This window comes from Tamandua tetradactyla, chromosome 7 (genome assembly GCF_023851605.1).
Source record: "Tamandua tetradactyla isolate mTamTet1 chromosome 7, mTamTet1.pri, whole genome shotgun sequence".
Lineage (NCBI taxonomy): Eukaryota > Metazoa > Chordata > Mammalia > Pilosa > Myrmecophagidae > Tamandua > Tamandua tetradactyla.
The window spans coordinates 45,660,570-45,687,759 of NC_135333.1; the positions used below are offsets into that span (position 1 = coordinate 45,660,570).

At 53.6% G+C, this 27,190-nt stretch overlaps 3 protein-coding genes, 1 long non-coding RNA gene and 1 pseudogene across 21 annotated transcripts in view; 2 read left to right on the plus strand and 3 right to left on the minus strand.

Moving 5' to 3' along the window:
• PLXNB2 (plexin B2) overlaps nt 1–2,421 on the minus strand; it is a 32,640-nt gene extending 30,219 nt beyond the window's left edge. The window contains exon 1 of one of the 4 annotated variants that reach the window (XM_077169251.1): nt 2,254–2,421. The gene's annotated coding sequence lies outside the window, so the exon portion shown is untranslated. Of the gene's footprint in view, nt 1–1,367; nt 1,747–2,253 lie in introns of those variants that run through there. The other 3 variants (XM_077169252.1, XM_077169245.1, XM_077169248.1) reach the window with 3 other exon arrangements.
• A 1,945-nt stretch (nt 2,422–4,366) lies between these two features.
• On the plus strand, nt 4,367–13,159 carry LOC143691171 (uncharacterized). Its single transcript, XR_013179383.1, has 3 exons — nt 4,367–5,605; nt 5,708–6,266; nt 11,078–13,159. It is a non-coding gene; the product is annotated as an uncharacterized LOC143691171 (long non-coding RNA).
• On the minus strand, nt 4,777–14,564 carry DENND6B (DENN domain containing 6B). Of its 14 annotated transcripts, none has more exons than XM_077169265.1 (20): nt 14,296–14,564; nt 9,848–9,886; nt 9,732–9,774; nt 9,290–9,402; nt 8,768–8,848; nt 8,189–8,294; nt 7,991–8,070; nt 7,849–7,911; nt 7,579–7,634; nt 7,066–7,188; nt 6,741–6,836; nt 6,527–6,569; nt 6,364–6,412; nt 6,044–6,108; nt 5,870–5,959; nt 5,743–5,796; nt 5,479–5,588; nt 5,286–5,388; nt 5,103–5,177; nt 4,777–5,024 (listed from the first exon to the last, which is right to left on the minus strand). In XM_077169265.1, the coding sequence occupies exons 1-20, from the start codon at nt 14,461–14,463 to the stop codon at nt 4,902–4,904; spliced, it is 1,680 nt and encodes a 559-aa protein (XP_077025380.1). In that variant the 5' UTR covers nt 14,464–14,564; the 3' UTR covers nt 4,777–4,901. The 14 variants fall into 14 exon arrangements, with proteins under 14 accessions (XP_077025380.1, XP_077025378.1, XP_077025375.1 ...); XM_077169263.1 differs by having other exon boundaries at nt 6,364–6,429; nt 6,527–6,621; XM_077169260.1 differs by having other exon boundaries at nt 6,044–6,412.
• Nucleotides 14,565–16,581: 2,017 nt separating this feature from the next.
• LOC143689633 (very-long-chain (3R)-3-hydroxyacyl-CoA dehydratase 2 pseudogene) lies at nt 16,582–20,388 on the minus strand (annotated as a pseudogene). The gene is made up of 3 exons (XR_013178865.1): nt 20,285–20,388; nt 18,836–18,988; nt 16,582–17,366 (listed from the first exon to the last, which is right to left on the minus strand). The product of XR_013178865.1 is annotated as a very-long-chain (3R)-3-hydroxyacyl-CoA dehydratase 2 pseudogene (transcript).
• Nucleotides 20,389–21,553: 1,165 nt separating this feature from the next.
• Nucleotides 21,554–27,190, plus strand: part of PPP6R2 (protein phosphatase 6 regulatory subunit 2) — a 215,024-nt gene continuing 209,387 nt past the window's right edge. The window contains exon 1 of the mRNA XM_077169280.1: nt 21,554–21,808. The gene's annotated coding sequence lies outside the window, so the exon portion shown is untranslated. The remainder of the gene's footprint in view (nt 21,809–27,190) is intronic.

Here is a 27,190-nt window from a genome sequence, read left to right on the forward strand (position 1 = left end):
ACCCACCCTTTCTGATGACCTGTCCCCATTGGTGGAGGCCCTGGACCTAGTGTGTGTGTTGCCTCCTGCTCTCAGGAAGATGAGCTCAGGGACACGCCTTGATGGCCAAGGGCTACCTCATGGGGTCCTGCCCAGGCCGAGAACTGGGGAGGGCATTGGAAGGTACAGCCTCCGCCTGGGAGGCCACACCTTGCCCATGCCCGCTGACCGACTGGGACCTCTGGCTGTGGCCCCCTGGGTTAGGTCCCAGGCAGGGGCCAGTTGGCAGAACGTCCTGCGAATGGCCGAGTGCAGGCAACCAGCCTATCCTGGAAGGGGGCTCTGCGGGCCATATGGACTGCTCTGAGGGCAGGCAGCCCACCCTGGTGCTTTCCAATCCAATCTCTTCTGCTCCACTGGCCAGGGCTGGGGCTAGGCCCCCAGGATCCCTGTGCTCAGCCCAGCTGCCAGCTCTGCTCCCCGGTGGTAGGCACAACCTGGTCATGCGGCCCCATGCAGCACACCCCACCCAGTTAGGACACCCCAACATGGCAGAGGAAGCTCCTTGCACCCATGAGACTCGGTAACCTGTGCTGTCCAGTGCAAGGGGAGAGGAAGGCATGGGGCCCGGGCCACCCTTCCCCCAGCCTGGCCACTGTCACTGTTTCACCCCTCATCACCCCGTGGGCACCCAAGGGTCTGAGCAGTCTGCCCGAGGGCTGTCCCTAGCCAACCTCGAGGGCTGCAGAGCCCATGTCATGGGGCTTCTGGAAGACAGTGGGGTGCCCAGGCCCAGCCCCTTCCCAGCCCTGAGGGGAAGGTCCAGGGCTCTTCCTGCTTGGGGTTCCCAGGGGTTGACAGACTTGCAGAGGCCTGCTGGGGCCACCCTCCGGGCCCTCTCCAGCCCAGGGGTGACACACCCCGCTCACACCCCACCCCTGACCGGTCTGAGCAGCCGCGGGTGGCGGTGTTGCCCGGGCTTGCCCCTTGCTCCCAGGACTCAGCCCACGTCCCAGAGTGGATCTGTCTCCCACGGCCGCAGCCTTCCCCCTCAGGCGGCTGCACAGAGCTGGATAATCCAAAATAATTCCTCCTTGGCAGGCGGCCGGCGGGGGAGGGGAGGACCCACATTCCAAACGCTTGTTTTTCTCAGTAACTACTCTTTCCGGCAGCCAAGACCCTCCGGGGCCCTGGGCAACCCAGATGGGCAGCAGGGTGGGGCGGGGGACAGAGCGACTGGGTCCACCTGCTTGTTCTCAGCCTCCCAGGAACGGTCTTTGGCCCCGCCGGCTCCCCCAGGCCTGGTGGCCACTGGGTAGGGGCAGGGAGGCCCCACAGGCCCGGGCCCAGCCACATCCTCCACCCCATGCCCAGGAAGGATCTCCTACCAGGAGGTGGCTTCACAGGTGCAGGGGGCTGCTGTCAGACCCACAGGGGGACTCCCTAGGGGCATGTCCTGCCAGCTTTGGGGTACAGCCGCACCCCAGTCCTGGGCCCCACTGCCAGCAGGCCACATGGACAGAGCCCTCTTCCCTTTTCCCAGGGCCTAGGAGGAGGAACAAGAGTTCCTTCCGTCTGAGCAGGAAGCTAGGGGACTCTTGTGCTTAGACACCCCCCAGATCCGGGAGAAAAGACCCCCCCCCAAATCAGCCAGACAGCCTGCCAAACCTCAGAAGGGATGCAAAAGGCCCACGGTGGTACTCAGCAGGGGAGGCACCAGGAGTTGAGCATGCTGTCCCCCACCCCTCACTCCCAGTTCTGAGGCTTCCTGTGCCGGGAGGTATGGCCCAAACAACACCAACAACCCACCGCAAGACCCCAGGAGCGGCACCCAGTACCCTGCACCACCCTGCAGCCCGTCCGCGGGGCTCCCCACGGGAGTCTGAGGGGCGCGCGGGGGGAGGCCACCTCGGGCAAGGGTTGGGGATGGACGGCTGCGGCCCTTTCATGCCAGGGCCAATCCCGCACATAGTGGCCAGGGTCTCGGGGCCCCGGCCTCAGCGGGGCGGGCGGGGATTCCAGGGCCAGCGAGAAGTCGGAGCTGCTCAGAGGGCCAGGGTCGGCCGGAGAGCTCCGAAGCTCTGGCGGGGGAGTCCCCGCGCGGCCAGGCGCGCGTCCCCAGCCCCGCGCCGCAGGCCTCCCCAGACTGGGAAGAGAGCGGGCCGGGAGGACAGACCGACCGCCGCCGCCGAGGTGTCCCCGCAGCAAGCCACGGAGCGGGCGTTGTTTGCAAGGCTCATCGCCCCGGGTCCCGCGTCCCCCAATGCCGGGTACCTGCATGTCCGGCTGCCGCGGCTCGATGACGCCCAGGCCGCGCTCCTGCGCGCTGCGGCCCGCGCGGCTGCCATGGAGACAGGCCTTTGTGTGGCCGAGGAGGGGCCCCTGGAGCGCGCGGGATTCGCCGGCCCCGCCCCCGACAGAGGGAGGGAGGAGAGGAGCGCGGAGAGAAGGGAGGTGGGTCGGGAGGAGGGAAGGGAGGAAGAAGGGGAGGTGGGAGGAGAGGTGGGAAGGGAAGAGAGAGGGGAGGAGCGCGGGGGTAGGGAAAGGAGGGAGGGGAGAAAGACAGAGGCCCGCGCTCCCCGTGCGCCCCACGCCCGCCCAGCCGACAGCCCGGGTCGCCGCGGAACTGCCGGGCAGGAGCAACCCAAGGCACGCCAGACAGAGTAACCCCCTCGGCCAGGCACCATCGGGGAGTGCCCCGCGCCGGCTCCAGGGTTGGGATTCGAGCCGGTCCCGAGGTCCCCAGCGCTGGGGGATTCTCCTCCAGGCTTGGCCAGCCGCCAGCACCCAACTGCCCTGCCACTCCTAAATTTCTGAGGGGAAGAGGGCTCCCCTGGGGTCCTCTCACAGCTCACATCTTTGACTGCAACTCACCTCCCACTCTCCGCCTCCAGAACCCACCGGCCCCACCAGACTGGTCCTTGAGTGCCTGGAGGTACAGGGTGGTTGGTAGGGGAGCTGCTTCTAGCCCTGCCCAGCACCCTGGTGCCTGGTCCTGATGTCCCTGGGACCCCTGAGTTAAGAAAACGTGGGGGCCTCCCTGTGTGGGGCCAATTCTGCTCCCTCTACCCCTCCAGGGAGTTGCCAGTCCAGTGGGTGGAAGACCCAGGGAGCCCTGGTGACTAGGGGCCACTCCCCACTTCCAGTCCAGCCCTGGCCCACTTGAGGACCTTCTCTCCACACAGACATGTTCACTTCCTCCCATCCCCTCACTAGCCCTCAGGAATCACACCCCTCACTGCTCACCCCACTCCAAGGAACAACCCCAATCCTGAAGATCTCCCCCACGGAGCAGACTTCCCCCGTTGTCCCCACACCCCGGCCCCAGGCAGATCCTGGTCCAGCCCAAACCACAGCCCAAGTCTGGGACCCCAAACTGCTGGGGTCTGACAGCCTGCCAGAAAAGGAAATTAAAAGACAAGCATTGCATCATAAAATGACATTTTAATACCAAAAATATGGGAAGGATGCAACCCCAGACCAAAAGCAAGTCTTTAAATAGATCGCAGGAAGCCTAGTGGTGAAAACCTTTCCTTTCCTATCCTGGTCCCACCCTCTTGGCCACCCCTGCAAACCTCTGGGGCTAGAGGTCCTATAAACCCGTCCCAGGCCCTGGGTGCAGAGGGGGCTGCCTCAGTCTGCCCTGGTGGGTGCAGAGGCTTGGCGGGCCCAGAGTGACAGAATCCTGTGGAGAGCGCAGGGGTCTGGGGACAGGATGCGGACAGCAGGACTTCCCACCCAGCAATATCCCCACCCTCCTTCTGTCTGTCTCAGCCTCCTGTCACCCAACCCCACCTAACCCCCTGGGAACCCACAGCTCCTGTCAGCACCCCCCATGGCCCCCAAGGCTCCCAGATCAATGAGGAACAACTGCTGAGGGATAGCCAGGCAGACCCCTCGGTGGGGAGTGACCCTAGCAGCCCTAGAAGCCCTGGGAGATAGCATACCCCTCACTCAGTGTGGTCACAGCAGTGAGTAGCTGCCAGGCCAGCCCAGATACCTCCCTGTAGCTCCTCCAGGACTGGGGGAGGTCAGCACCCCTGGGGGCGTCAGGGGACTTCTGTGGAGCCCCTGAACAGACAGCCAGGGGCAAACGCGGTCTACCCCCTCCCACCACCGTGTTTCCCCGGGCAGCCCCGCGCCACTTCCACAGGACCCGCTGCCCAAGCGCCCAGGACTGCAGGTGGCTTCAAGGACCACTGCACCCCACCTCGCTCGGGGAGGGGCCAGACATGCCAGGCCCCGCAGGGCTGAGAGTCGGACCAGTCAGTGTGGCCTTCTCGGGAGCTTGAGGGTCGGAGGCTCCAGGCCGCAGGCCAGCTGAGCCCGGAGCCGGGGCTGGAGTCCAGGGCACTCAGGCTGAGGGTGGGGTGGCCCCACAGCAGCACCGCCCCGCCCAGGGCCTGAGAGGGCCCGCCCTCCCAGCCGCCCTCGGCCCCACACCGCCCCCTCGTGGCCGTCCGCAACCAAGCTCTGGCCAAGGGCCGCACCCAGAAGGGGGCGGTGGGGGGGGGGTAGACTCCTCCCTCCCAGTCGAGCCCCAAGCCAGACAGGGGGGTCATCCGTCAGTTGCCCCCAAGAAGGGGGGATGGCTCAGGCGAGAGTCCAGATAAGGGCATGTTCACAGACCCCCTAAATCTTCCTCATCCTCTCCGCCTCAGCCCTTCTCCCCCAGGGCCCCCCAGCAACACCGTCCAGCCCCGTCCCGTGTGGAACCCCACAGGGGCAGGTGGGCGCAGGCAGGGCGAGCTCTGGCTGCAGATACCTCCCCCCCAACAGACAATCAGGGACAGGCTGTAGGCCCACATGCTGTGTTTACTGTGGGGCGGTGGGAGCTAGGCCATGAGTGGAGGAGGGCAAATGGGAGGGGGCATTGGTGGAGAAAGCCTTTGTCAGGATCCAGTCCTCTGGCCCTCACAGCCTCAGGGGAGGCTCAACACGGCCTGCAGGTTCTTAGGAAGAGAGCTCATGACCTTCTCCAGGTACAGCTGTGCTAGCCGCAGTATCTCTTCTTTCACCGGGAGCTGGTGGCCCTGGGCCCGCACCTGCAGGGACAGCTGGGTTCAGGGGTCATGGGCGGGCCACCCAGCATCCCCAGCCTCTGGACAGGGTACAGGCCTCACCAGTTTTTCCCGGAGTTTCAGGACCAGGTCCACCACCTCCACCTCGGACTTGTCCTTCATCCAAGCCTCGAGGTCCTGCGGGAGCAAGCAGGGCTGCTGTTACGCTGGCTGCCCCTTGCCCCTTGCCCCCTGCCCCCTGTCCCCTGTCCCCTGTACCCTGCCCCTGCCCCGCCAGGCCCTCACCGCCTCGCATATAGCCTGGAGGTGCAGCGCCTCCAGCTGCTGGGCCATCTCCTTGTGCCGCTGACGGTACCAGCCGTCAAAGTGGGGGGACTTGAAAAAACGCCTGCGGGTAGGGAGAGGCAGGGGCAGCAGATGACGGAGTGAGGGGAGGATATGGCCCCTGCCTCCCCCCGCAAGTCCCCACCCTGCCCACCTGTAGAGGCCCAGCCAGTCACCCTTGATGATGCAGGTGAGCCCGGGTCCTGCGTGCTCCAGGCTGCGCAGAAAGTCATCCTGGAGGAACGGGCGGATCTGGGGCGGCGACTAAGGAGAGGCTGGGGGTGAGCTTGGGCATCCCCCCATTCGGCTGGGGCCCTCCTCCCCAGAGAACCCATGTCAGACGTGCCCCCACCCCCATCTGTCCCATTTCTCTGCCTCCCCAGCCCCGCACAGATGCCCGGCCCTCCCCAGCACCCACCTTCCAGGGCTCCACGCTCCTCCGCAGAGGCATGAGGCTAGTCATGTAGTGTTCCTGAGAAGGGCAGGGGTGAGATCCAGCCACCGCAACCCCTACCACCCTCACCGACCCCACCTGTGGGCCTCACCAGGGGAAAGAGGAAGCTCTGCGTGAGCTCTAGGAGATGCCGCCGCAGCAGGGCGCTCAGCGTGTCTGAGGGGCGCTGCCTCTGTACACCCTGTGGTGGGGGCTCCATCAGACCTGGCGCCCCAGGTCCCATCCACACTCCCGGCCCATCTGCGCCCCTGCCCCAGACACCAACCTTTAGCAGCCGCTTCAGCAGTGCCTTGTCCCGGCTGAGGTGCGCTGAGTACGACGTGTAGAGGCCTGGGCAGAGGGCGAGCTGCCTGGTCCGGGGCGGCCTGGCTCCCCACTGCCCGGCAGCCCCTCCCCTGGGTAACAGGGCATCTAATGCGCCTGTAACTTCATGACCCAACCTTCCTGGCCTGAAAGCCAAGAGGCCACCGAGCCAAGAACACCCTACGGTGAGAGGGCTGAGCTCCACTGCAGACCCAATTTGAGGTTGGGAAGGGGAAGGTGGGCAGCTGCGGGTGAGGGATGGGGTGGAGGGGGGCAACAGACCTGGCTTGGTGTCCAGGGTCTTAAGCCGCGAAGGCTTCTTCAGCTTGACCTGTTTAGGAAAGTCCCCTACGACATGCCAGGTGGGGCTCAGTGCTGCAGTACCCCCAGGGAGCTGCCATCTCCCCTCATGGCTGAGGGTGGGGGAGGCCCCGGCCAACCTCACCTGACATTCTGGGCTCCCCCACTCGGAGAATGTGGGGCCAGTGCTGGAGCGTTTTGATAAAGAAAGGGTTTGTCACTCCCAGGACCACCTTCGGTCTAGAGAGAAGAGGCAGAAGCAGAGGCAGAGGCAGAGCGGGCAGGAGCGGGCGGGGGGGGTGCAGGAGGGTGGGCGGGGGGGGGCAGCCTGGGCAATGCACAGGCTGGGAGGCACTTACGGGGCACGTGTGCGGGTCATGAGCTCCTTGAACTCACTGTCGTGGACGGTGAAGTAGGGGCGATAGTCAGAGCAGAATCGCAAGGGCTGCAGGAGGCTGTGCAGGGGCAGCGGGCAGGGCGGGACTCAGTCTGGGCCCAGGTGCTTCCCAGCCTCCAGCGGGGACTGCCCTAGGGCCCGGCAACACTGCTGAGCCATGTGCCTGGAACCCCATCCCTGGGCCCCATTCCCAGCTGCCCTCATCCCCCTTGTCCCCACCCCTGGCTGCCCCCATCTTGGACTCCACCCCCTGCCCCTATCTAGCTGCTCTGGGCCTGGACAAGCACCTGGTCAGAGCCAGCACAATCTCTGAGGACACGGCTGGTGAGGGTGCCAGGACCACCAGGGGCTCCCCGAGTAGCACGAGCTCCCACAGCATCTGTACGTGCATCAGCACTGGCTGGAAGCACCTGGCAGGCAGGTGTGGGTGGGGCCAGAGAGGCTGGGGTGCGGACAGCGGCCCCTAGACCCTGTGAGCCCTGCTCTGCCACGCACCTTCCAAGTCGGTCTGGAGGCCCCTGGCCTTACTCCCACCTGGCCCCCTTGCAATCTGTCTCCCAGGGGTCAGGGTCCCCAGACAGTTGCCCTGCCCCAGCCCTGCTTTAGGAGTCCTCTGCCCACAGCGACCCCCTCTCTGCAAAGACACCCGCACCCCCTCAGCCCTTAACTCACAATGAGCAGCGCCTCCTGGAACCTACCCCCCGCAACCTGCCACCTGCCACCTGCCACACCCTCATGGCTCCAACCTCTGACTCCAGAAATAAGCACTGCTGTACTGCACAAGGGCCTCAGGTGCTCACCTGAACAGGTCTGGCTCATGGATGCTGGCGAGGACCATGGGGGCTGGCAACAGCTTCTGAGAGGGTGGGTGGACTCAGGCCCAAGGCTAAGCTGGCACCCCTCAGCCTCTGACAGTGTGGGGGGGATGGGGCTCCAGGCTCCATGGGGGGGGAGGGGCTCAGGGCTCAATGAGGGGGGCGGTGACGGGGCCCAAGGCTGTGGGGCAGGAAGGCCCAGTTGGCAGGAGGGCTGGAATGCCCTCAACCCCAGGGCCAGAGTTCGCCTCCTACCTCAAGGCTGCATGGTTTCAAGGCGCTGGCCTCCAGTTTGTCCGCCCTGGAGGGAACATACACCTGCAGTGGGAGGAGGCAGCTTCCAGCAGGAGCGGGTGTCTCTGCAGTGCCCATGACCCCACCCTGGCTGCCTCCTCACCTGGACAACAACCCCCATGACAGGCAGGTTCAGGGTCTTCCCAGGCGCAGGTGCTGGCCATTGGTCAATCTCGCTGCACACTGTGGGCACGGGCAGTTGGTGGGCTGGGTGCTGCCTGCCGGAGCAGCCAGGCCCACTGGGGCCACTGGGAAAGCTAGGACCGCTGGGACCGCCAGCTGCACAGGGCGCCCCACTCACCAGCCTCCAGGCAGGGTACCAGCTTGTCGAAGTACTCAGGGGCGATGATGCTCAGCAGGGCCTGGAACAGCCGGACGAACGGCAGGCGGGAGACCAGCACCAGGGACTGCAAGGGCCCCGCAGGCGGGCGGGGCTCAGGGCGCCGTGTCTGGCGTCATCCTGCAGCCCCACGGTGCCGGCCAGGCCCCGAGGCCAGGCTCTCCCCCAAGGGCACAGGCCCAGAAGGGCCACTGGGAGGGACGCCAGGGGGAGTGGGGTTATTAGGAGAAAGTACAAAGCCTGACCCCAAGCAGGCCTGGGAAACCCCTTCCCTAGATCCCAAAGACAGGAGGCTGGGGCAGGACCCCAGGGGCCTTTATCTGGAAGGGAAACGATGCAGGTCTGAGCACAGGGTGGAAGCTGCCCTACCTGGGTGTGTAGTGAGGTGCCCCCCAACCCCCCGCTGCACCCCCCAACCCCCCACTGCTCCCCCAGCCCGCTGCTGGCCCCCCAGCACACAACCCCCGGCGTCCCCAGCCCCCTAAACCCCCTGCCCCTGGCATCTGCGCAGTGCCTCCCTGGAGCAGGCAGGCCACCCACCTTCTGGAAGTAGCCCCTCTTCACCGAGCTGTCCTTCACCTGTCTGAAGTACACATAGCCAAAGTAGTGGGCTGACTCTCTCTGGAAGAGGTAGAAGGAGCGGGTCTGCTGAGCTCATCCCCAGGCCCTGTCAAGGATGCCGAGGTTCTCCCCGAGGGGCCAGATCTGGGGCTGGCGGGTGAGTAGTAGGGCAGGGGCCGCTGGGAGGTCACTCCTGAGGGCAGCGGCTGTGAGTTCTGCTGCCCTCTGGCCTCGGCACAGCCATCAGACAGAATGGCCATGGGACTCTGTGGTTCAGGAAGGTGGCCGTTGGCTCTGCTAACCTAGTGAGGCTCAGCTGAGGAAGTCCCAGAGCCCCCTTTTGCTCGGCCAGCTCCTCCCACTCAGCCACAGGGAAGCCAGGGGCGTAGGCAAAGCTCAGGGGTCACTGCCCGGCCAGCCTGGGGAGGTGGCTGCCTGAGGCCAGGGTGATCACTGGGCCTGGGCCTGGGGGTTGGCCGCTGTGGCTGGGCCTGCACTCACCTGCAGTGACTCGGGGGCTGCCCGGTTGTAGAGCTGGTCCTCAGCAGGCCAGGGGCCCCTCTGCCCTCCCGACTGGCGGATGCGGAAGCTGAACTGCGTGTCCCCGAGGCCGCCTGAGGAGGAGTAGCTACCTCACCTCAAGTATAGGCGGGGCCGGGCCCCATGGCCACCGACATCCAAGCAGGACATGGGGGCCCATGCTGTGCCTGTCGCCGCCACCCCCCAGTCCAGAGGGTAGAGCAGGCCCTGGTGTCTGGAGCAGGACCCAGGAATGGAGGGTGTGGATGTCGTGCAGACCCCTGTCTCCAGGCCAGGGGAAGGGCGAGTGAAGGGAGGACGACACTGCTGCTCTCTGCCATAGTGAGTTGAGGGCCAGCCACCACCCGCACTCCGTCCCGGCACCCCTAGGCTGTCCCCACCCTAAAGCCCATGTCAGGCCTACCTGAGTGGGAGTCAGGGAAGGACAGGTAACAGATGCTGCTTTTCTGAAACATGCGAAAGCCCAGTGAGTGCCAAGTGGCCCCCAGGCTGCGCCTGCCCCAGAGGCCCAGGACCCACCTCCTTGTCCGTGAGCCTGGAGTCGCTTGGGTACACCAGCTGCAGAGGGGACAGGGCACCGGTGACATGCGTCGGGTCTCAGGGAGGGCTGTGCAGCCCCCCAGTAGCTCACCACTTGGGCCCAGGGGACAGTGTGCTGTATCTCAGCCAGCACAGGTACTCCCACCACCCTCCCACCCATCCGCCAGCCAGCTAGCTAAATGCAGGGCATCTAAGCATCCCTGTCCCAGGGGCCCTGCACCCCTGGGAGCCCCAGTGCTCCCACTCCTGGGGCCCCCACTCCCGGGCACCCCAGTGCCTCCACCATGGGCCCCAGAGGTGGCTGCGTGCAGGCTCTGCTGCTCTGGGGAAGAGGGTCAGCATGGGGGTGTGGGGCCTCTCTTGTGAGCACATGGCTGCTGGCTCTCCTGGAAGGGGTTGCACTGCGCCACACAGACCTGCCTGCTCACCCTCTCTGTCTGCCAACCGCCTGTCCCCCCTTGCATGCTGGCTGACATGGGGCTTCTCCTGGGGTGCCTGAAACCCCAAGCAGGATGCCCCAGGAAGCCCGCGACACTGCCTGTGGCCCCGGCTGATCACAGGGCAGCAGCGCCTCGGCATCCAGGCGGATCTCACAGCCGGAGTGTATGCGGGACATGAGAACATATGCGTTACACATTTCACACATGCTAGACGCTTGAGGCTGGCAAGTGTGTAGACTTGGAACACTTGGTGTTAGAGGCAAATAGCTATGGAGGTGGCAGGGGAACTGGAAGCAGAGGGGTGCTTGAGCCTGGGCCCTCAGGCAGCCTGGCAATACCCTTAAGGGGGCCCATGCGAGGCTGGAGCTCTGCACGTGCCCAGGACCCCACTGGAGCGCCCGGCCCAGGAAACCCATCTGCCCAGGTTGAACACGGCTGCTCGGGAAGGGGCCCGGGGGGGCAGGCCCTGCTGGGGGACTGAGAGGGCCCTGGCAGGGGCCAGGCAGATGGGAGGCTGCACTGCAGGGTGCGGTGGTGCCTCAGGGGGAGGCAGGGAGTGACCGGGAGGGAGGGGCCCAGGGTAGAGGCCGCCTCCACCCAGCCCAGCCGGCAAAGCCAGGTGCACCCCTGCTTGGCCCGAGGGTCCTGTGCCCTGGGAGGAGACGCCCTCACCTACACAGGCAGGCACAGCCGCTCTTGCAGCCCTATGGTGTCTGAGCAACAGTGATGCACTGAGCTTCGTTTTTTCTTTTTCTTTTTTTCGGCATAGGCAGGCTCCGGGAATCAAACCCAGGTCTCTGGCATGGCAGGGAAAAATTCTGCCACTGAGCCACCGTTGCCCACCCTGAGCTTCATTTTGAGGAGACCTCTAGCACAGTAGTGCACAGTGTGTTCTGGGGACACTGGGGGGGGCCTCCAAGACCCTTTCAGGGTGCCTGTGAGATCGAAGCTATTGTCATAGGGTTATGGACTGAACTGTGCCTTTCCAAAAGACAGCCAAGTACTGCCCCGTCTCATGAACAGGATCCTGTTTGGAAATGGAAGCTGGGAGGACACTGTCAGCCACGAAGTGCCAAACGCAATGGGGGCTCTAGTCCAATATGACTGTTGTCCGTGTAAAAGGGAAGTCAGGACACAGCCAGTAGGAGACAGACAGAGGCAGAGGCTGGATTATGTCACTATCACCACTGCCAGACCCCTGCTGACTTCAGGGGGGCGCGTCTGGTGACACTCTGATGGGGCCTCCCGAAAACTGCGACACAATATGCCCGTGCCGCCTGTGCTGTGCACATGGTACTGGTCAGCAGCCCCGGGGCCCCACGGCACAAGTTCGCTCCTCTTCACTCTCATATCCTCAGTGGTGGGCAGTGTAAGGTCCCTGGAGCTCTACCATGTCCTCTTGTAATAGACTGACCACAGCACCCGATATGAGATTCCAGCTATCGTCTATTAAGCCAAATGGCTAACAGACTTGCAAAAACATAAAAAATGCCACTCTTCTCAGAAAATTGTTTTAGAAAATATAGTTATTTTTATAATAAGATGTTATTTAGGTTACTATATAGGATATTCATTCTTTTTAAAACTGATTTAAGATTTTAAAATTTATTTTAAAAATTAAAAAGTTTTAATTTCTAGCATAGTGGACATCAATAGATATAATTCACATGAATAAAAAGCTTGTTGGGATTCTCATCAAATTTGTAGACTGCACAGGGGTCCTTGAGACCACACTGGGCAGCTGCTGTCTGAGGACAGCGCAGTTGCCCCCGTGGCTGAGCTGGGACACTACTTAGCTGGTCTGCTCACTCTCGCTCACCTGCTGCCCCATTGGCTCCCCACCCATGTCCATCTGTTCCTGGCACTAAGTGAACTCCTAGAGGATGAAAGCTTGCTTATTAGTACACAAGCTTGGCTGTTGGCTCAGTACGTTACTGAATGAATGGCAGTTCCTTGCCCTTGCCTGCTTTTTTTGGAGAAGGGGCTACTTGAAGCAGTTCCCGCTCTCTTGTCTGGCTGCCTCTTCTTCATCCTTCAAAACCTTCTGGGAACACGTGCCCCTCCTCCAAGTGTCCCTGAAGTCAGACCCCAGGTTTTGCAGTCTCTGTCCCCTGCACAGTGGGGGCCTGCTGGCACCCAGCCAAGGCTGACCTGCTGCTAACTGGGCACAGGAGCTCACCCAACATTCCCAGGGTTCAGCTCTTCCTGAGGATTTATGGAAAGGAGGAAAGGCAAGAGACGTGGCTGCACATACCGATGGATTAAAAAGCCTGACCTCTGCCCAGGTCACTGCTAAAGAGTCCCCAACACACCTCCTGAGCTGTGCAGCTTCAGCAAAGCTCCAGGAAGCCGAGCGCGCAACCTTAGCAGCGCTGCCTAAGGAGTGACTGCCTGCACGGTGTGGGGAGGAATTTCACTCAAAGGTCTGGCCTCTCTGGGCTCCTGGGGGCCTGGGGTGGAACCTCTAGAATTTTCCTAGATGGGACTCTTTGTCTTTGTTAGTCATGGTGGCCCCACCACCACACTTGATGGTTTATTGAGGGTGGGGCCCAACACCAGACTAAGCCACATCAAATCACACTGACTACTAACCTCCCACCTCCTGAACTCTGACCTCTGGGGAGGGGTGGGGTCTAGGGACTAAGTTCAACCCCAAGGAATGATTTGACCAATCATGCCTATGTGATGAAACCCCAACAGAAACTGGACACGGAAGCTCAGTGAGCTCCCACTAGCAATACTCGGATGCCAGGAGGGTAATGTGAATCCAAGGGAAACGAGGCTTCATGTTCCAGACTCCCCCCCACCCCGCCCTTGCCCTAAGTGTCTCTTCCTTTGGTGGTTCTGATTTCTGTCCTTTTGCTGTAATTAAACTGCAATGGTCAAACACTTCCTTGAGTTCTATGAGTTGCCATTTATTAAATCTGAGGGAGCCCAATTTGTAGCCATTTGGTCAGAAGTGAGGGTGGCCTTGGGGACCCCCAAACTCATGGGTGGTGTCTGCAGGGAAGGCAGTCTTGTGGGACTGTGCCCTTAACCTCTGAAAACTGGCCTAACTCCATGCAGTGTCCCAAGTCATTGCAAAATTATACTTGGGAATTCTGCAAGGAAACAGAAAATCTTCCTAACCTTTCCTGTAATTTTTCAGGGAGACATTCAGAGAGTGCGACTCAGGCACCAGTCGGCCACATGCCTGCTGTGTGACGGTGGGCAGTGCCCTACATCTCAGGCACCCTATCCCGCGGGGGTGTGGGGAGTGGCGCGAGCCTTGTGGGGAGAGCAAGCAGGTGGTATGAGCTCTCAGGCGAGAGTGAGTCCTATCTAAGAGTGGTCTCTTTCTGTCTAGAACACTTTGGGGCTCTCCCAGCACTTGGGGCTCAGCCAGGCCCTGAAAGGCACCTGGTGCAGAAGTGAGCACGTAGGTGGGCTCCCTGAAGCTGCAGCAAGGACAGCATGGCCTCTGCCCTGGGCCACTTCCACCTGCCCGAAGGCGTCCCTGCACTGGTCAGTCACCCTGCCTCCTGGCCAGCTAGGGGGCCATCCTGACCACGCAGGGGGCCTCCCTCACTGCCACATTTCCATCCACACGTGGAGGAAGAGGCCACCTCAGTGCGGTGGGAGCGGAAGCAGCCCCTGGAAGGCGCTGAGGTCAGGCCCTGCCGGAAGTAGCCGGCGACGGGGTGACTACAAGGCTGAGAAGAGCGAAGCTGAGGACGGTGGGTCCCGGAGCTTGCATGTGATTATAAGTGAGCCAGGAGCTGCGGAAGAATTCAGGCGTGGGAGGGGGGCAACGTGGGAGTGTCCCGGCTGGGGCACCTGAGGGCTGATGGTATCGTTGTGGGCACGAAGAGAACCAGGGAGGGGCGGGCAACCAGAGCGGCCCTTCTCGCCCACCCCACAGCTCCCAGCCCCGAGTCCGGAGCCCTGGGCGGGCCGAGGCGGCGCTCGCGGGGAGGGGAGGGGGCGGGGGAGGCGGGGCAGGCTCACCTCTAGCGCCTGGCCCAGCTCCAGGTCGAAGGTGACTACGCACACGCACTCCAGCCAGGCCGAGAAGCGCGCCCAGGGTGGTGGGGCTGCCGCATGGCCCGGCTCGGGGGGCGCTGTGCCCAAGCCGCCACGAGCGCGGCGAGGCCCGGCGCCCAGCAGCGCGTCCATGGCGACGGCGGCGGCCTCGGGGTGTTAGCTCGCCGCTCGGGCGGGGGGCGACGCCAGAGAATCGCGGGCCGCAGAGCGCCGCGGAGCCGGCGACAGGCTGCCGCGGGCCAGAGCGGTCGCCTCCCGGGCCTCGCACCCTCTGCCGTCCGGAGGAGCGCAGCGCACCTCCACCCCCCCCCCACCTCGCAACCCCACCCCCACCCCGCAGGGAGGAGGGCCCGCGCTCGCTGCAGCGGCCGGGAGGTGGTTGGGGCCTTGCGGGCGCGCGGCGGGGCGGGGCCGGTGGTCTCGGACAGTCCGGAGCCTAGCACCCGCTTCCCGGACCGGACACCCGCGCTAAACCGCAACTGCCCCCAGACCCGGCTGCCAGAGCGCCCTGGCCGGGCAGGAGGGGCTGGGCACTGAGGGGGTAGAAGTTTAAGGTCGGTCTTCCTGGAGGTTCCCGCCCGAGGTGGGGCGGGCAAGGCTCTGCGGGGACACCGGTGACACCCCCGCCCAGCGGCGCCTTTTGTGTGGGGGCTGCTTGCCCCGGCCGGACCTCGGCAGCGCGGGGCCCCAGGTGCCGCGGCGGCTGGAAGAGAGGAAGGGGGCGCTGGTTTGTTTTCTCAGAGATGTTGCAGGTTTACAGAAAAACCAGGCCCCGGCCTGGCCACCACTGCCCCCGTTTCCCTTCATCGCTGCAATCATCCCCGCTGCCGCCATGTCAAGCATCCAGAGCACAGGATGGCTATATTTAAAAAATAAAAATAAAAGAGAAAGTAGGTGCTAGAAAGAATGCAGAGAAACTGGAACTCTTACACGTTACTGGTGAAAATGTAAAATGCATATGCAATAGAAAACAATGTGGTGGCTCCCCAGTAAATTAAAGATACAAAGTATCCATATATTCTCTCCCACCATGCTCGCTACTCTCCCTGTTAGTGACGTTTTTTCGCGGGTATGGAACTTTGTTACAATTGGTGAAACATAGTTATTACTAACCGTAATTGTATCTTTATTGTGATTTTTGTTAACAAGGTTGGCTCTTGGCTGGCACTTGGGAACTTGGATTTGGGGAGCATCCCCACTATTCCCAGAACTGATAAGCAGGGCTCAGGAAGCCTAAAAGGCTCTTGTAGAGCGGGGCTTATGGTGGCACCTGTTCTCCCGCGGGGAGTCAGGAACTGCGGAACCCACTGGGCAGCCTTGGTCGCTAAGGTTGCCAAGTCCACTGGGGTGGGAAAGAACAGTCTCTTCAACAAATGGCACCAGGACAACTAGCTATCCAGCTGTAAAAGAATGAATTTGGACCCTTACCTCATACCATATTAAAAAAAAAAAAACTCAAAATGTATCAGACATAAATTTAAGAGCTATAACTATAAAACTTTTAGAAGAAAATATTATGGAAAACGTTCATGACTTGAATTTGGCAATGGTTTCTTACACAAGGCACTAAAAACAAGCAAGGAAAGAAAAAATAAACTGGACTTCATCAAAATTAAAAACTTTTGTGCATCAAAGAATATTAACGAGAAAGTGAAAAAAACAACCTACAGAATTGGAAGAAAAATTTTTTATGATATCCAGAATATATAAAGAACTCGTACAGCTCAATAACAAAAAGACAACCCAATTACAATATGGGCAAAGGATTTGTAAAAACATTTCTCCAAAGAATACGCAATGGCCAATAAGTACATGAGATGATGCTCAGTATCACTGGACATTAGAGAAATGCAAATCAGAACATGATGAGATATCACTTCACATCTACTAGGATGGCTATTATTATTATTTTTTTATTAGTATTACAGGTTTTTATTTATCAAATACGGACAGAAAACAGGAGGATATAAAAACACCAAATCTCCTTCTATTATCATTGTAAATAATGGGAATATTTGGTTGAAAGAGCATGCTGAAATGGACTGACCAGGATGTTTTATGTAATTTGTTTGTTTGTTTTAATAAAATCCCAGGCCCATGTGACACTGGATTTTGGGTTTTGTTTTGTTTTTCTAATATTTTAAAAATAGTTCTTGTTTTCTATGAAATGTTTTGGAAACGCAAAAAATCTGCAGCATTTTTTTCATCACTGAAGAGTTTTTTGTGGGTGGGGGTGTCGGAAAGCAGGAATTATTCAAACTTGTTGTGTTCTTCAGTATGAGAAAGAACCTTTCTTCTCTGGTATATCATGTGGAAGTATAACTGGGGAAATAGTGGAATGTAAGAGATCATTATCAGAATTAGGAATGCATAATAGTCAAACGAAAAATTGTGTCTGTTAGGTAAACTGATGGAATACAGGCCAGCCTGTTGGACAAAGGGCAAAGTAGTATAGATTGTGAGCAGTTCTCCTGACACTCCCATTGGGTACAGTACAATGAAAAGTACCTGGCCCATATGATGAAGTAAGGCAGATGGTTTCATAGACTGAATGTTTAAAAGGAATAACGGATAATTTATTTGATTGTCCAGGAAATAACAAATAGGAGGACACTGTCTTCACTCTGTACCTCTTTGATGCTATGTGTTACTGCCCATGTTAGAAAAACCCTTGACATCACCTGGAAAGAAGTCAGGACAGTAGAAGATGAAGCAATTCCTATTGCACAATGTAAAATCTCCTATAAGGCTCCAGTTTGGAAGAATTTCAAAGTTTTTTCAATTGAGTAGTAAAGGCTATGATGGCTGCCCTTAGCCAGATATGCTCTGACCAGACCAACTGCTATAACGAGCCACTCACTGTCATCACTACATTGTAGATGACCAGGTACACCGTGGCCAGAGGCCCTGGACCCTTCTTCCTCCACCTGTCACTGGCTTCGCTGGCCCCGGCCTGGCCACCACTGCCCCTGTTTCCCTTCACTGCTGCAATCATCCCCGCTGCCGCCATGTCAAGCATCCGGAGCACAGGATGGCTGTATTTAAAAAATAAAAATAAAACAGAAAATAGGTGCTAGAAAGAATGCAGAGAAATTGGAACTCTAACACATTACTGGTGAAAACGTAAAATGCATCTGTAACAGAAAACAATGTGGTGGCTCCCCAGAAAATTAAACATAGAATTACAATAGAAGCCAGCAGTTCCAATTTTAAGTATATACCCAAAAGAAATGAAAACAGGTATTCAAACAAAAACTAGTACATGACATTCATAGCAGCTCTATTTATAGTAGCCCAAAGTTAGAAACAACCCAAATGTCCATCAACAGATGAATGGACAAGCAAAAAAAGAATGCAGCACTGACATGTGTGACAGCATAGATGGATCTTGAAAACATTAGGCCAAGTGATAGAAACCAGTCTCAAAAGGGCAGTAATATGACTCCATTTATATGAAATGCCCAGAATAGGCAAATACTCTGAGGCAGGAAGTAGGTTAGTGGTAGCCAGGGGCCAAGGAAAGGGGGCCTGAGGATGTCTGGGTGTGAGGTTTCCATTTGGGGTGATGAAAAAGTTCTATATCTAGACAGTGGTGAAGGACGCACAACACGTGAACATGCTAAATGCACAGAATTGTTCACTTTAAAATGGTTACAATTTCAATTCCTGGTGCCTGCCCATGCAAAAAATAAAAGGTTATGATGATAACTTTTGCACCACATATATTTACCACAATAGAAAGAAAAGCTGCTGGGCCACTCCAATAAACTCCCCTGGTTGGTGCACTTCATATGTGCTGTCATAACTCTTTGCTGGGGAAATGAAGCACATTCTTGGGACTCCTTCAGAGAGGAGTCTCAGAGATGACCCTGAAAGCTGGCACTTGAGTTCCCCAGACATCACCCCATGTGCCTTTTCCTTTATTGATTTTGCTCTGTGTCCTTTTGCTGTAATAAATCATGGCCATGAGTCCAACTATAAGCAAAATCCTGTGAGTCCTAGAGGATCATAGAACCTGGGGGTGGTCTTGGGGACTGTGCTGGTTGGAAACTGTTAGGTACCCCAGAAAAGTCATGTTCTTTAACCCAATCTTGTGGGGCAGACCTATTTTGGGTGGGTCTTTTTGATTGAGTTGTTTCCATGTAGATGTGACCCTGCCCATTCAAGGTGAGTCTTAATCTGTTTCCTGGAGTCCTTTAAGAGGGAGACATGTTGGAGAAAAACACAGATACTTGAAGAAAGAAAACTCCCAGCAGAAGCCAGAAGAACCCACAGGAGCAGAGTAAGCCATTTTTTAAAAAATAAAACGTATTGTTTTAAATTTATTTATTTATTAATTAAAAAATTAACAACAAACAAAAACATTAACATGACCATTCCATTCTACATATATAATCAGTAATTCTCAATATCATCGCATAGTTGCATATTCATCATTTCTTAGAACATTTGCATCAATTCAGAAAAAAAAAAACAAAAACAGAAAAAAAAAGATTATACATACCATAGCCCTTACCCCTCGCTTTCATTCAGAGTGAGCCATTTTTGAAACTAACTCAAGAAGAAGGGCCAGCAGACGTCGCCATGTGCCTTCCCCTGCAGCACAGGAACCTGAACACAACTGGTCTTTCTTGATTGAAGGCATCCTCTTGATGTCCTAATTTGGACATTTCCATGGCCTTAGACTTGTAACTTGTACCTTAATAAATCCCCTTGTAAAAGCCAATCCATTGCATTCCAGCAACTTTAGCAGACTGAAACAGGGACCCCCCACACAAAGTGAAATTCCTATTGTATTGTACTATACAATAAATAGTACAAAATATTGCTAAGTTGATTCAAAAAGACTTAAATAAATGTAAAGATATACCATGATTATGATGAGAAACTCAATATTGTTAAGATGGTAATACTCCAAGAACTGAACTATAGATTCAATGCAATCCTTAGCAAAATCTCAGCAGAGGTTGTTTTTGTTTTTGGTAGAAATTGACAAGATTATAATAAAAACTATATGGAAATTCCAAAGACCAGGATAGCCAAAACAATTTGAAAAAAGAACAAAGCTGGAGGGCTTAGGCTACCTTATTTTTAAAATTTCCTTAAAGCTAGAGGAAACAATATAGCGTACAATTGGCATAAGAATAGGCACACGGACCAATAGAATAGAATACAAAGTTCAGACAAAACCCTCACATTATGGCCAATTGTTTTTTGTTGTTGTCCTTGAAGTTTTTAATTTACAATTTGCAAACTTGGACAAAGGGACATGCAGTTTCCAGCAACTTGGATACTAGCTGGACAGGTGTTCTGCTCCCCAGTGCGTGCCTAAACAGCCAAGTCCCAGAAAAGATTAATCCAAGTCTTTGGTGCCTGAGTTTTACCAGAGCCAACCAAGTACACAGTCAGCTAGCTATAGCCTAGGCCACTTGCAAGCAAAGACAGCATTCCAGGGAAAATAGGATAAAGGCTTATCAAAAAATAGAGTGGTAAACACAGAAGAAAGCATCTTAGCTGGAATAAAGGATTCTATTCAAACCCAAGCAGGGTCCACGTTCTTTAAGGGAGAAAAGGTACAAAGCAACAGCAAGTAAAGCTACAGCTTTCACTGTGGCATCCATGTCTAGTTATAGCGAAAAAACTCCAGTCCACCTTTTACAGTTTTTTTTTCCCCAAAATTCCTGACATTAAGAAATAAATTGAAATGTATTCATATTTCACTCTTACATTTCAATGACAAACAGAAAACAATTTACACGAGCAAAAAACAAATAAAACAAAACAAAACCAAAACCCAAACAACAAAAACAGAACAGAGAGAAGTTTACAAAACTAAACAGTGATCTCAGCCTTAGCAGCTGTAACCAAGGAGGGCATGAAAGCATTTAATGACGAAAATCACGAGTAGATGATAAAGTGTGCAGAAGCAGAACATTTATAAACCATTGAAAACCTGGCATCGCTGACTGCTGGGTCCCTACACAGCAGGACCGGGTCGTGGGGACCACGGGCAGGGCTGCGGGGGGCGGGGGGGGGGAACCTGCCCGCGTGCGCTGCTCCCCGGGCTCGGTCTCTGAGAAGAGAGGGGTAGGGACAGCTGCCAAGCCTGACGCTGGGGGCAGGTGCAACAATGGGCCGCCCCCAGCCGTAGGTCCTGCCGCTGGGTCTACAACTATGACCTGCGCCCTGGACATCTGACCGGTGCGTTGCCCGGGGCGCCTTGACGCGCGACTGTGCAGCGGGCCGGGTCACGCCGCAGGGGAGGGCGGGGACGGGAGTGGCGGAGGGGTCCAAACCCGCACTGAGAAGGCGCCGCCGGGACTCCCAGGAGCACCAGGCTGTGCGTGGTCTCAGGTGGTCGGGCCGCTACAGGGGGGCTAGGGTTGGGGACGCTGCTGCGTGGGGAGAGCTCGCCTGCTCCCGCCGGGCCGCACCTGCACTGCCCACCTGCCAGGGCGAGCGGAGAACTGAACCGCTTGCGGGCTCCTGCCGGGTACTCTGGGCGGTGCGCGGCCACGCAGCCGCGGGAGGAGGGTGGTGCTCAGCAAGGCTGGGGAGACTAGCCTCTGCCGCACGGGCCTAAGCCCTGGGCTCCCCTGTTTCCTCCACCTTGCGCCCACCTTTCCCACTGAGGGAGCCACTGGACTAGCAGGGACCGGCAGCCTCGGGGGGCAGCGGGGTACCCGCACGACTATGCCACTCTTCCGCGGTTAGCGCTACAGCAAAGGCCGTAGCCATGGCGCCCCGGGGCGGGCGGGCAGGACACGGCCCTCCCGCACTCTCCCCGCGCGTCTTTTGAATTGTCTCCTTTCTTTCCGCGTGACACTGCAGGCTTCTTTCCGTAGGAGCGGGATGGTGAGAGTGACATTTACTCCACCTTCCACCACACCGGCGTCCCTCCAGCACCGTTCTGTGGAGCTAGACTTGGAGTGGACGAGTCTTTGGCTAAGGGTGGAGGAGAAAGGCTACGCGGGATAAGGGTAGCGGACGGGGAGGGGAGGGCGGAGTGGGGGGGAGGAGGAGGAGGTAGGGGAAGAAGAGGATGGAGGTGGAGGTAGAGTGGGAGGAGGAGGGAGTACGAAGAGAAGGGGATGGAGGAGGGGGGGAGGGAAAGAAGGGGGAGGGGAAGGGGAGGAGGAAGAGAGGGGGAGAAGGAGGGGGAAAGGGTAGAGGAGGCGTTCCCTATTGCCGACGTAACAGATTGCCTCAAACTAGTGGCTTAAAATAATGCGGTATCTTATTTCACAGCTCTGGAGGCTCTAACCCTGAAATGGGGTGTGGGCGGGGCTGGTTCCTCCCGCAGGTTCCTTGCCTTTCCTAGCTCCTGGCCTGTCCTTCTAGGCTTGTCGCCCTTTCCCTCATCCTTCAAAGACAGCTAGACTTCAGGCTGGCTCTCCTGTCGTCTCACTGTCTTTTCTGCTCCACCTCTGCCTCCCTCTTGCAAGGACCCTTCCAGCAACGCCACTTGGTAATCTAGGTGAGTTGTTAAATTTGCAATATGCATATTGTAACAGATGTGAATCATGCCACAGTAAGGCTGGCAAAAGCGAAAACATGAAAAATAATTTGGGGTTTATAGATAACATATAGGTTACTCTATTACATGAACTGTAAGATGCACATTTTTTTTTCACAATTTAACATCTGAAATCAGGTTATAAGCACACAAGAAAGTGTTCAATGCCATTCATTATTAGAGAAATGCAAATTAAAACCATAACAAGATACCACTATCCATCCCCAGACTAACTTAAAAGTGTGTTCAGGTGGTGCAATGGTGGCTCAGTACCAGAATTCTAGCCTGCCGAAAGAAAAAAAGGTGTGTCTGTACCCACCATGGGCGAGGATATGGAGCAAATAGAACTCTCATACATTGTCATTGGGGATAGAAGCATTTTCCCAACGATTTTGGGGAAAAAAAGTCTTTAAAAAGCTAAACGTATACTTGCCCATGACTTAGCAATTGAATTCCTAATATTTAGCCGGGAGAAATGGAAATGGATCTGCACAAAAACACTTTTTCTGAGATCTTCATAGTAGTTTTATCGTAACTCCAAACTGGAAAGAGCCCAGCCACAGAATAAACTAACTGTGGTAGATTCACAAAATGGAACAATAAACAGCAGTAAAAAGGAATGTTTCAAAACATTCTAAACTCACTCATCTTTGGTTTGCTGATTCTTTCTTCTGCCTTTCAGATCTGTTTTTGAGCCCCTTTAATGAGATTTTCTTTTCAATTATTGTTCTTTTCAACTCCAAATGTTTATTTGGGATTTTTTTCCCCCTACTTTCTCTTTCTCCATTGAGATCTCTATTTTTTTTTCACCTTGATTTTTGAAGCATAGTTTTGCTGGATGTAGAATTTTCTCTTTGACATATATTTTCAGCACTTTGAATGTGTCACTTTCTCCCCTGGGTCAGCTGTTAATGTGTCATTGTTCTTTCTATGTGAAAGTCATCTTTCTCTGGCTGCTCTTATGACTTCCTCTCTTTGGCAAGAGCAGCTTGATTGCGATGTCACAGGCATGGCTCTTCCCGTTTGCCCTACCACAGGCTTATGGAGCTTCTTGGTTCTGTAGATTCATGTTTTTCTTCACATTTGGGAAATTTTTGGTCATTTCTTCACAATTTTTTTTGTGCCCCTTTGTCTTCTTTCCCTTTTCTTCTAGTACCCTCATTACATGTCTGTTGGTATAGCTGATGTTGTCCCACAGATCCCTGAGGCTCTTAAAGTTTTTCTTCTTCTTTTTCTTTTTTTTAACTGTTTTTCAGTCTGGGTAATTGTTATTGCTGTATCTTTGAGTACACAGATTAATTATTCTATCATATCAAGTCTGCTGTTGAGTCTATCTTGTAATTTTAAAATTTTCGTTATTGTACTTTTCAACTACAGAATTTCTATTTTGTTTTATTTTATAGTTTATATTCCTCTGTTGAGGGTCTATATTTGTTTACTCATTGTCATCATATTTCCCTTTAGTCTCTGAACATGTTTTCTCTCTCTCTTTTTTTTTTTTGCATGGGCAGGCACCGGGAATCGAACCCGGGTCCTCTGGCATGGCAGTCGAGCATTGTTGCCTGCTGAGCCACCGTGACCCTGAACATGTTTCTACAATTGTTTGAATGTATTTATAATAGCTTCACTGAAATCTTTGCTAATTCTAACATCTTAGCCCACTTACAGTCAATTGCTATTGGTTTTTTGTTCTTTCAGTGTGTGGGTAACATTTTACTCTTTTATTTTTGGATGGTTAGATATATGCTTTATTTATTTATTTTTGTTTGTTTGTTTTTTTCATCATGTTCATTTCTTGGAACATTTGCATCTATTCAGAAAAAGAAATAAAAGGAAAACAGAAAAAAAATGTATACATACATACCACTTACCCCTCCATTTCATTGGTCACTAGCATTTCAAACTAAATTTATTTTAACATTTGTTCCTCCTATTATTTATTTTTATTCCATATCTTCTACTCGTCTATTGACAAGGTAGATAAAAGGACCATCAGACACAAGGTTTTCACAATCAGAGAGTCACATTGTGAAAGCTTTATCATTATATCTTCAAGAAACATGGCTACTGAGGTACAGCTCTACATTTTCAGGCAGATCTCTCCAGCCTCTCCATTACATCTTGAATAACAAGGTGATATCTACTTAATGCATAAGAATAACCTTTCAACTCTATTTGGAATCTCTCAGCCATTGACACTTTGTCTCATTTCGCTCTTCCTCCTTTTGGTCAAGAAGGATTTCTCAATCCCTCCATGCTGAGTCTCAGCTCATTACAGAATTTCTGTCCCACATTGCCAGGAAGGTCCACACCCCCGGGAGTCATGTCCCACGTAGACAGTGGGAGGGTGGTGAGTTTGCTTGTTGTGTTGGCTGGAGAGAGAGGCCACATCTGAGCAACAAAAGAGGTTCTCTTGGGGGTGACTCTTAGGCCTAATTTTAAGTAGACTTGACCTATCCTTTGTGGGGTTAAGTTTCATATGAACAAACCCCAAGACTGGGGGCTTGGCCTATAGCTTTGGTTGTCCACACTGCTTTGAGAATATCAAGAATTCAACTTGGGGAAGTTGAATTTTCCCCCATTCTCACCATTCCCCAAAAGGGACGTTGCAAATACTTTTTAATTCACTGTTCAAATCACGCTAGGATTTATTGGGGCATCACTCTGGATAAACCCACAAAATCTCATGTCCTACTCAAGGTTCCATGTACTTAGGGTGTTCACTTAAGCTGTCTACATAAGTTATATTAGGAAATGCACTAGTCAAAATATAAATTTTGTACCAAATAAACATTTTTTTGCTTTAGTCTCACAGTAAGTTAAAATTTTTAAATATTAATTACCATCTATTTTCAGCACCCTGCAGTAATGACATTCCTTTGTTCTTCCTATTTTCATTTTAATGAAAAAAACATTTTAAAATTTGTACATTTCGTCACTACCATTATACACTCTAGGCATTCCTAGATTATACCATCTCAGTCTTTATCGTCTATCTTTCTTTCTGATTTCGTTTGTGCCCCCAGCCCTCCTCCCTCTATCATTCTCACATTCAACTTCATTCAGTGTTTTAACATAATTGTATTACAGTTAGGTAGTACTGTGCTGTCCATTTCTGAGTTTTTATATTCAGTCCTGTTTCACAATCTGTATTCCTTCAGCTCCAATTACCCAATATCTTACCCTATTTCTATCTCCTGATGGTCTCTGTTACCAACGAAATTCTCTAAGTTTATTCACTAAAGTCAGTTCATATCAGTGAGACCATACGGTATTTGTCCTTTTGTTTCTGGCTAATCTCACTCAGCATAATGTCCTTAAGGTCCATCCATGTTGTTACATATTTCATAACTTTATTCTGTCTTACAGCTGCATAATATTCCATCGTATGTATATACCACAGTTTGTTTAGCCACTCGTCTGTTGATGGACATTTTGACTGTTTCCATCTCTTGGCAATTGTAAATAATGCTGCTATAAACACTGGCGTTTAAATGTCCATTTGTGTCCTTGCCCTCATGTCCTCTGAGTAGATACCTAACAATGGTATTGCCGGGTCATATGGCAATTCTGTTTTTAGCTTTTGAGGAACCGCCAAACTGCCTTCCACAGCAGTTGTACCATTTGACATTCCCACCAACAGTGGATAAGTGTGCCTCTTTCTCCACATCCTCTCCAGCACTTGTCATTTTCTGTTTTATTGATAATGGCCATTCTGGTGGGTGTGAGATGATATCTCATTGTGGTTTTGATTTGCATTTCTCTAATGGCCAGGGAAGTTGAACATCTCTTCATGTGCCTTTTGGCCATTTTTATTTCCTCCTCTGAGAAGTGTCTGTTCATGTCTTTTGCCTCTTTTGCAATGGAGTTGTCTGTCTTTTTTGTGTTGAGTTGAACAATCGCTTCATAAATTCTGGATACTAGACCTTTATCTGATATGTCATTTCCAAATATTGTCTCCCATTGGGTAGGCTGTCTTTTCACTTTCTTGATGAAGTTCTTTGATGTGCAAAAGTGTTTAATTTTGAGGAATTCCCATTTCTTTCTTTCTTTCTTCAATGCTCTTGCTTTGAGTGTAAGGTCTAGAAAACTGCCTCCAAGTATAAGATTTATAAGATATTTCCCTACATTTTCTTCTAGCAGTTTTATGGTCTTAGATCTAATGTTTAGGTCTTTGATCCATTTTGAGTTAACTTTTGTATAGGCTATGAGATATGGATCCTCTTTCACACTTTTGCATATGGATATCCAGTTCTCTAGGCACCATTTATTGAAGAGACTGTTCTGTTCCAGGTGAGTTGGCTTGACTGCCTTATCAAAGATCAAATGTCCATAGATGACGTTAGCTTTTGCTAATGTCTATATCCGAACACTCTATTCTATTCCATTGGTTAATATATCTATCTTTATGCCAGTACCATGCTGTTTTGATCACCATAGCTTGATAATATGCCTTAAAGTCAGGTAGTGTGAGACCTCCAACTTCATTTTTTTTCTCAGTATACTTTTAGCAATTCGGGGCACCCTGCCCTTCCAGATAAATTTGCTTATTGGTTTTTCTATTTCTGAAAAGTAAGTTGTTGGGATTTTGATTGGTATTGCATTGAATCTGAAAATCAGTTTAGGTGGAATTGACATCTTAACTATATTTAGTCTTCCAATCCATGAACATAGTATGCCCTTCCATCCATTTAGGTCTTCTGTGATTTCTTTTAACAATTTCTTGTAGGTTTCTTTGTACAGGTCATTTGTCTCTTTAGTTAAATTTATTCCTAAGTATTTTATTCTTTTAGTTGCAATTGTAAATGGAATTTGTTTCTTGATTTCCCCCTCAGATTGTTCATTACTAGTGTATAGAAACACTACAGATTTTTGAATGTTGATCTTGTAACCTGCCACTTTGCTGTACTCATTTATTAGCTCTAGTAGTTTTGTTGTGGATTTTTCAGGGTTTTCGACTTATAGTATATATCATCTGCAAACAGTCAGAGTTTTTCTTCTTCCTTTCCAATTTTGATGCCTTGTATTTCTTTTTCTTGTCTAATTACTCTGGCTAGAACTTCTAACACGGTGTTGAATAACAGTGGTGATAGTGGACATCCTTGTCTTGTTCCTGATCTTAGGAGGAAAGTTTTCAGTTTTTCCCCATTGAGAATGATGTTAGCTGTGGGTTTTTCATATATTCCCTTTATCATGTTGAGGAAGTTCCCTTCTATTCCTATCCTTTGAGTGTTTTCAACAGGAAAGGATGTTGAATTTTGTCAAATGCCTTTTCTGCATCAGTTGAGATGATCATGTGGTTTTTCTGCTTTGATTTGTTGATATGGTGTATTACATTAATTG